The 8,607-nt window shown below is 41.8% G+C and overlaps 1 protein-coding gene and 2 long non-coding RNA genes across 5 annotated transcripts; 2 read left to right on the top strand and 1 right to left on the bottom strand.

The window, feature by feature from the left end:
- The first annotated feature begins 1,739 nt into the window (after positions 1-1,739).
- On the top strand, positions 1,740-2,375 carry LOC127340769 (uncharacterized). Its single transcript, XR_007874865.2, has 2 exons — positions 1,740-1,883; positions 2,008-2,375. It is a non-coding gene; the product is annotated as an uncharacterized lncRNA (long non-coding RNA).
- Positions 2,376-2,840: 465 nt separating this feature from the next.
- LOC127340768 (uncharacterized) lies at positions 2,841-6,581 on the bottom strand. 3 transcript variants are annotated; one of them, XM_051366517.2, is made up of 4 exons: positions 6,182-6,581; positions 5,677-5,784; positions 3,951-4,071; positions 2,841-3,457 (listed from the first exon to the last, which is right to left on the bottom strand). In XM_051366517.2, the coding sequence occupies exons 1-4, from the start codon at positions 6,278-6,280 to the stop codon at positions 3,429-3,431; spliced, it is 357 nt and encodes a 118-aa protein (XP_051222477.1). In that variant the 5' UTR covers positions 6,281-6,581; the 3' UTR covers positions 2,841-3,428. The 3 variants fall into 3 exon arrangements, 2 of the variants coding, with proteins under 2 accessions (XP_051222477.1, XP_071683943.1); XR_011754731.1 differs by lacking the exon at positions 5,677-5,784; XM_071827842.1 differs by lacking the exon at positions 2,841-3,457 and having other exon boundaries at positions 3,841-4,071.
- Positions 6,582-6,725: 144 nt separating this feature from the next.
- LOC127340770 (uncharacterized) lies at positions 6,726-8,042 on the top strand. The gene is made up of 2 exons (XR_007874866.1): positions 6,726-7,180; positions 7,618-8,042. It is a non-coding gene; the product is annotated as an uncharacterized lncRNA (long non-coding RNA).
- Positions 8,043-8,607: the final 565 nt, after the last annotated feature.

Raw genomic sequence — 8,607 nt, 5'->3', positions numbered from 1 at the left:
AGAGGGAGATGGTGCGGCCCGTCCCCATAGAATTTTTTCCCCAAAAAAAATTCTATGGGGATGGGCCGCACGATCTTCCTCATAGGGCCCCTTCTTGGATTGCGACACGTCATCTCCTGGCACCGATCTCGAAGCCCCCTCGTCTCCCCCACTCCCTTTGTACGAAGTATCAGGCAGAATATGGTTGTACTTGTAACGTTCATGTTCATGTGTGAGCAAACGAGAAAACTGCACATCGAATCGGCAGCCCTCCCTCTACGGCGGTGAGTAGAGTCAAGAATCTATTCTAGTCGCGTGTTCTTCCCTGTCTTCTAACTATTCATAATCACCTCACGGCATCGTGGATCATCGTGGAAGCGGCAACGACAGGCCACCGTATCCCCACCGCCGCCTTTCCTGGCTCCGTCGCGGCGTCGCCTCCTGTGGTGAATTGGTGGCGAGTTAGAACAAATAAGAACCATGTGAATTGATTGCAGCCTTGCCATGGAAGATTGTTCAGCTGATGCTTGCATGCCTTCTCATTGCAACGGGGCATGAAGATGGGAACATGATCGTGGGAATTGAGCGAAAAGGAAGGAACATGCTGTACGCCGTCGGCAGCGTCGCTGTAATGGACATAGGAGTTGTCGGCTCGTGATCAGCATCAACTCATGATGTGAATACAGGACAACGGCTGCGGCAACGTCGGTGTACTGGATGGTGAAAGTCGGTGCCGGTGGCGGATGGTTTTCATGCGCCATGTTCTTCCGATCAACAATCATGTCCCTTAATTTTCGGCTTACAGTTACTCCAGCCGTATCTTTTTTTCGTATTGGGTACAGCCGTATCGTGATACACCGTAAGAAGGCAGAAGGAAGATGAGGGGGCTTTGAGATCGGTGCCAGAAGATTACGTGTCACAATCCAAGGAGGGGCCCCATGAGGGAGATGGTGCGGCCCGTCCCCATAGAATTTTTTCCCCATCCAACGTATCCAACATAGCTAGCGAGTTATGTTTCACACCTAATTTCTTAATAATTTCTCTAAGTAGTTCACCAGAAAGTGATGGCTTGGAACTATGTCTTTATTCAAAGTTTTCAAACTCTGACCACCAGTGAAGTAAGCCAATGCTTCTAGTACACCCTCCATCGGAATAAGTGTTCATATAGTTTTTGCTCTAAGTCAAAATTTTCTAAATTTGATAAATTATATATAAAAAGGTACGAATATGTATAACTCCAAACTAATATCACTTAATCCATCTTAAAATGAAGTTTTATAATATAGTAATTTCTTGTTGTCAGAATTGCTATATTTTCTATAAATTAGATCAAATTTGGAAATAGTTTGACTTAACACAAGAGCTAACGCACTCCTTAAAAAAGACTCTTATTCTTGAAGGGAGTGAGTATATATAAAAAGAGGTTAGTGGGACATATGTGAAAAGCTATATACTGCAGGTTCTATCGAGCCCAACACCGTGTAATTATCTTGGACTCAACAAAGTCGAAGTGCTAGTCTGCTAGACCTAGGTGCTCTCAAACAGTTCGTTCATGTCAATGTTGGACAGCACCAAATGTCCATATATGTTGCCCAAGGAACGGCTTGGTCTATTGGAACCATACGTGGCGAGTTGCTACCCATGAGATTGAGCCTATTGTCAATCTATCTCCATCAAGATGAATCTTCCGTGCAGGACTAGTACTTCATGGACTCTATATATTGGCAAGGCAAAGAGGCCGCATGCGTTAGTGTCACACGTTACACACTTATACAGACTTATTGTTACGTAGAAGCACATAACTTAGAAGAGGATCATGGGGAGATCTTCGTCTACAACTGTAGGTGCTTTGGCAATCCTTGCAATTATATGCTTCTCTCTGTCATGCTCGTCGGCCATCCGAGGTAAGTACTTACAAGGTTAAGTAATATCACGTAGTAGCAGTAATATATTCTAGGGCCGGCCGGATTCATGGCCGTCTAGCACGTACGAGGAGTAACTTATGATGATGTGCACATATGCATGCAGTTCAGCAGGAAGGAGGCCGTCCACCATCTGCTCCTCCGGCGCCGGAAGAGAATCGACCAGTTGGCTGTCGTGCCACCGCTTCATGCGCCGGGCCACCGCCGGGGACGACGGCAGTTGAAACGCCGCAGCGCAAGACCCTGCAGCTGCAGCATGTGGCGAATTGAACGGCCCTTACGATTTTTGTATGAGAATAGGGGTTCTGATGTTCTCAGCTGGAATCTAGAAAGGGATAGCTCTCTGCTGTGTTGTTCCTCTAGGAGTCCAGGGCGTGTCGTTTTTTAGGTTTTTTTGGTGGTTGTTATTTTTGGTGTTGTTAATTTGCTATTCATGTCAATTTATAAATAAATATTTATGTTATTTTCGCGGAAGGACTACTCAGGCTATCTTTAAGGAGACGGACAATACAACAATACACCTTAACTCGGGTTTTGATCCAAGGTGGGTTGGGTATAACCATCCTACTCCCATCCAGAGTATCAAATGCAGCAAGTTATCATCGATACCTAATTTCTTAACAATTTCTCTTAGTACTTAACCAGAATATGTTGGTTTTGGCACATGTGTTTAGTCCAAGTTTTTGAACTTTGACCACCGGTGAAGTAAGCCAAATCTACTATGTACCTTCCTCCGTCTGAAAAAGTGTATGGTTAACTTTTATCCCGAGTCAAACTTTTCTGAGTTTGAAAAACCATATAGAAAAATAGAAATGTATGAAACCAAATTAATACCAATTAATCCATCTGAAGATCCATAATATAGTATTTTTTGTTATAAGCATTGGTATATTTTCTATAAAGTTGGTCAAACATGGAATAATTTGTCTTTGCTATATTTTCTATAAAGTTGACCAAACTTGGAATAATTTGTCTTAACATAACAGCTAAACGTACTGGTATTCTTAAAGGGTGGGATCGAGTATATATAAAAAAAGTCCATGGGTCATATGTGAACCACCTTTCCCTTTGAAAGCTACTAGAAGGACCTGGCTCGCTTTGCCACGCCCGTTTTCTGTTGTTACCATTTAATTTTTTTCACGCCTCTTTTTTCGTCAATTTTTCATATCATAGCTCATTTTAGTTGTTCATTAATTTTTTTTTAAAAAAAGCATCGCTGCCTTCCAAAGTTCCAATGGTCGTTCACGTTTGATGGTATATGCAATGAGTGTGATGTCTAGGTTTTTTTTTTGCCTCCCTAAGCAGCTAGAACTGAACTGCCTACTTTGCGCCTTCACCTTTTGCGTGAAGGATTGTCAAGCATTTTATTGTGTGGAAAGGAATACCGGAGATATTCTCTTCAAAATAATTTCTGCCGTCCGCACCACTTCCTGATCAGGCGGCGATCACCTTGCCAACTCGTGAATGCCCTGGATCCTCGTTCTTGATCTTTGCCTTCTGTAGTCCTGCCTCTATGTCCAACATTTACTAAACAGCGGCACCAGCTGGTAAGAACCCTGAGCAAATAAGGGGATGTCATGTAATTTATTGACCTAATTGGATGATATTACACATGTTTGCATGTCAAGCACAAACACAAAATTAATTCCTTTCAAGAGTATACACGTGAAAATTATTCAAAACAGTCTGCCCATGAGCAATCATATCGCACGGAGTTGATCGGGTTGCACGTGTTAGCATGCCTGAATATCCAACATAAGCATAAAATCATTCATTTTAAGACATTGCATGCTTCTTTTCTCCTCTTTTTGTTTTGCTGTGACACTGTTAGCTTTCCGCTTTTTGAAGTGGTATATCTTTGCTGCTTCGTGTTGAAATTGTACCTGGTACTCTTGTACCCTCTCTCTTCTTAATGCAATGAAAAGTCGCTTCGTCAACCTTTTCGTTAAAAGAAACCCACTTCTCTATGCATGCAAAGTGTTCATCGGTCTTTCTGTAAGGCACACATAATGATAAATAAAGATGAACCAAAATATTACAATTAATCACCTATCATGAGCCTGCCAAAGACATGAAGGAAGAACTGACAGTCACGAGAGTTTCCACCCTCTTGAATGAGACCTAAGCTTCGTTCCAGGCTTCCGGCAATTCTTCCTCCAGTCCGAGCAATCTAGAATAATGAAGGGATTTTATTGGACATTGAAGACATGTAGAATACACTAATGGTAAATAGGTCATCAAAGAAGTTATGCTAGAAGGCTCACAAGGCTACAATTTTGTCAAATAGAAAAATATGTGTATTCTTAAGTTTCAGCACAAACGTTCCATGACCAAGTGGTAGCATATTGATCTTTAGCTACCTCACACATTACATAGTTGATACTATTTATAATCACGGGTTGCAGCTCCTCTTGATTTAAAGTGTTCAAGAATCATTTCGCCTAAGTTATTTTTGAGGGAAAATTTTCGCCTAAGCTTTCATCTTAGGCAATGCAGGGAGAAGTGTTTCTTAACACATTTTTTTCGATATTTGCATTCAGTTCAAACAAAAGTTGGCTTGTTTTATCCAGGATGCTATTATGCCATATTTGGGCCTTGGTGTTCCTTAAACAATCACCAACAGATCCACAATTGCTATATAATTTGGCAAGCGATCCGCATTGCTGATAAACACAACAACACATCTTTTTAGTATAGTCACATACACACACAGTATACATATTGTAGGACATAGCAACTGGCTAAATATTCTGCACAATTAGTGTAAAGGATTGTTGCAGAAAATAAATGGTATAATTAAGAACTGTCCCCATTCTACATTCTTAATTGTCCAATGCATCCCCATCTAAAAGGACATATGTAGCTCCAAAATTTGATTATTCGAGGGCTGGTGAAAAAAATGTTATTTGGTGCTAAATATATACAAATAAAAACGTCACTTTAACTGTAGCATGGTTATGAATGAACTAACCAAGATAATCACAATTTTCATCAGACAAAAGGGGGGTTGGATTTATGAGCACAACTACTCGCAAAACAATTCTCAAGTGTCGACGATAGGAAAATAATGGGCATCATTGAGTGCAAGGTTTCAAGTACATAAGAGCAAGATTTTAGATTGTAGCAAATGATATCATCAGTTTGGTTTGGCATCACTAACATGCAAATTATATTCCACTGTTTTGTTCCATACAGTAATATCTCATTATTTTACAAATTTAGCAGATATATAACCTTAATTTTCTGTTATGTTTGGCCATGGCCATGTTAATATATAATCATCCCAAAACCTTGGGTGTCAACATTTGAAACCTGAACAGCTGTAACTCATGGTGTTGTATCAAAGTAATACCAGGTTATATCACTTGTTCCCGGCACTATAGTCACTTTTTTTCTTTCTGAAGCCTAACTACAGGAACATCTTAATGTTCAGATTTAGATTGTCCCAACACAATTAAACACAAATAATAACAGATTGGTAGATTATGCTTGCACGGGTACTGCCCCCAACGAACCATCAATCTACCTTTCTTTAATCCCCAAACATGTGAACACATCAATCAAAAACCTTCATGGACCAATCTCGAAAAAATTCCTTACGGATCACCCATGCATAAAATATTTGCAGATGGATTATAATTGTTAGTTGCAATCTAACTCTTATCCGAAATATATGTTATTGTTTGGACTCTCACCTTGCCCATGAAAGTGTGGTGCGACACAATTTGCTAGGGCAATCGTCTCAACAGAACTGGGCAGGGTACTGACTACTGACCAGTGGTGACCCTGTTGTGTTGGTTGAGGAGCTGCAGAAGGAAGCCCATGGCAGGGCCCGTGCGAGAGGCCACATCAGCATGTCCATGGCCATGCTGCTCCAAAGCGTCTACAGGGAGCAGGGAGACACGATCTGGGTAAAAAAATCACTCCATAATATTTTATAAACCATTTACTTCCACTGTTTCACAAATCAAAAAACCGCTAGACACCACCTGACAACCATGGTTCATATGATCAAACTTACACGCATGGTAGTGGTCATATTGATCAAACTTACACGCGGGCTGTAAACTGAACACGGGTCAAATATGTGCACCTTGTTGTATGCTATGGTCAAATTCTAAAATATTTCTCACCTGTAATTACCTTACATGGTTCAAACATAGCTTATTAAGGTAATTGAGCAAACATATTAAAAGGGGAAACCAACGTTTCCATCCTAAGATGGATCCCAAGATACATGAAAAAGAAAAGGCGCAGAGCCCTAATTTTTTCATGCGTACCTGAATAGCATTTCCTGAAGCAGCAGCAATATCACCAGGGACTAAAATCGCAGCCATCATGGGGAGACCTGGTTTCTTCTGGGGGTTGGGGTCGAGCATGGGCGCCCGTCGAGCACAGGTGCCGGAGACAACGGGGCTGGATAGCGCGGTTGCGGAGGCGACCTGCAGGAACAAGGAGGGGACGGTATCGGCGGTCGACGGCTACTCGGGAGGCGGCCAGGAGAGAGGAAGAAGACATGTCGCAGGAACAAGAAAGGGAAGCGAGGAAAGATGCACCACGGAAGGGTCGGCGGTGGGCTGGTGGGGAGGTGGATCGGGAAGTTTGGGATGGGATCTAGAGGTTGGGAGCGAGGGGAGGTGAGACGGACTCAGGTTTGCCACTGAAACGTCTAAACAAAATCGGTTCGATGCATAACACCCGCGATTGAAAAAAGTTGTTCGCTGCGTCCGTTCGTGTAGAGTTGTCGCCGCTGGATTGGAGGAAACGAAGGAGCAACCACAGAGCGTCGCAACCCTGGGAGCTTAGAGCTCTTAGAAGATTGGAGGTTATGTCTGTCTCCACGCCACTTAATTAACATGGACTCCTTGGCGCTTCTAGTCTGCTAGAGCTACGGGCTCTCGAACAGTTGTTTCATATCCATGTCAGAAGGCAAAGATTTCCAATTGTACCTATGCATGTGTTGTTCAAGGGACGGCTTGGACTATTGGAATGGTACTTCGCGAGTCGCTCTCCATGAGATCGAGTCTATATATTATCAATCAATCTCCATCAACATGAATCTTCCTTGCGGGACAAGTACTTGACGATCTATATATATGTATATACGAACTACCGAGGTTATTCCCAAGGCAAGGCAAAGTAGCCCCCTGCATTAGTCTCTTCCACACTTTACACAATTACAGTCATTGTTATGGGGAGATATTTGTGTACAACTGCAGGAGCTTTGGTAATCCTTGCAATCATATGGTGCTCCCTGTGGTGCTCATCAGCCATCCGAGGTAAGTAATTACAAGGTTAAGTAATCACTTAACTAGCCACAATGGGAGTATCATAAGTAGTATCATGCATGCCATGTTGGCAAAAACTTGATGTGGCGCACCAATTAATGAGTTGAGAGATAGAACTGGTATCATAATATGATACCGTATCATAGCACGTAAAACTAGAAAATTTAATGGCAAACACATCATGTACACTTATTTGCATTGAGATTCTACAAAACATTAAATATGATGATACTATGATACTATGCATTGTAGGGGTAGTATCATAAAATAGTATCATGTGAATGATACTAGTGTATGATATTTCCCATTGTGACTAGTCTAATCATGTAGTAGCAGTAATTAATATATTTTAGGGCCTGCTTTATGCACGTTATAGCACGTACTAGCCACTAGGATTGACTTATTATGATGTGCATATACGCACGCAGTACAACAGGAAGGAGACCGTCCGCCATCTGCTCCTCCGGCGCCGATACCTGGGCCACCAGTTGGCTGCCGGGCCACCGCATGCGAAGGGCCACCGGGGACGACGGCAGTTGAAGCGCCGCAGCGCAAGACCCTGCAGCTGCAGGATGTGGCGAATTGAACGTCCCTTACGGTTTTGTATGAGACATATTTTAGGGGTACTGATGTATGGTAATCATATTTTATGATACATGTTTTAGGGGAGCTTGAATCTAGAAAGATATAGCTTACGCACCCAACCGTTTTAGGGGTGCTGATGTTCATAGCTATAAGTATATTTTGTATGGTAATCGTATTCTATTCGTGAATTTTAAATAGCAAGTAAGCATTTCTAAGGATACGAGGCGGGAGATCAACCTTTAAGGCGGTTCTCATCATGTGTTTCACAGTACTACAGACCCATCGAAGGTGTGCTACACACATAACCTACTCCCTCCTGTTAATATTCACTAATATGAATTGGAGGGAGTACATATTTTCATATCATAGAGCTTTTTGTTGGTATGTTGCTATATACTGTTGCATGGTGGGGATATTGACACGAGTTGATCTTATCAAAACCCATGGATGATGGACTTAGGTTTTGGAGAAGAAGAAAGTTTGGTGAATAAGGGACCGATCAGCCAAACTTGCTAACTAGTTTGGCTGATCGGTCCTTTATTCACTAGTGTTCTTCTTTTCCAAAACCTAAATCCATCATTCATGAGCATTGATAAGGTCAAATCTTTTCAGATATGGACACTAATAAGCATCTCCTGTAGCATATGCTTCCTGGTTCAATCGGTTTGATCCTCTTCTAGTGCAATGCATCTGTTTCAAAAAAAAATTTGTTGTTCTACCTATCCCTTAGATCAAAGTTCTGTAACTTTGAGCATAGTTATAGGAATATGTGTCAATATCAATAATTAATGCTCCCTTTTCTAGAAAAGGATGTCTCAACTTTATCTAGATGT

This window comes from Lolium perenne, chromosome 3 (assembly GCF_019359855.2).
Source record: "Lolium perenne isolate Kyuss_39 chromosome 3, Kyuss_2.0, whole genome shotgun sequence".
In the NCBI taxonomy this organism is placed as follows: Eukaryota; Viridiplantae; Streptophyta; class Magnoliopsida; order Poales; family Poaceae; genus Lolium; species Lolium perenne.
This window is presented reverse-complemented; position numbering and strand designations above follow the sequence as displayed.

What these genes read in the sequence shown, in the direction of transcription:
- LOC127340768 (XM_051366517.2), bottom strand. Translation starts at nt 6,280, where the DNA reads ATGCTCGACCCCAACCCCCAGAAGAAACCAGGTCTCCCCATGATGGCT. An exon ending in CTTCAGGAAATGCTATTCAG is followed by an intron (nt 5,785 to 6,181) that starts GTACGCATGAAA and finishes TGCTCCCTGTAG; the next exon opens with ACGCTTTGGAGCAGCATGGC. An exon ending in CTTTGGCAGGCTCATGATAG is followed by an intron (nt 3,458 to 3,950) that starts GTGATTAATTGT and finishes TTATTTGCTCAG; the next exon opens with GGTTCTTACCAGCTGGTGCC.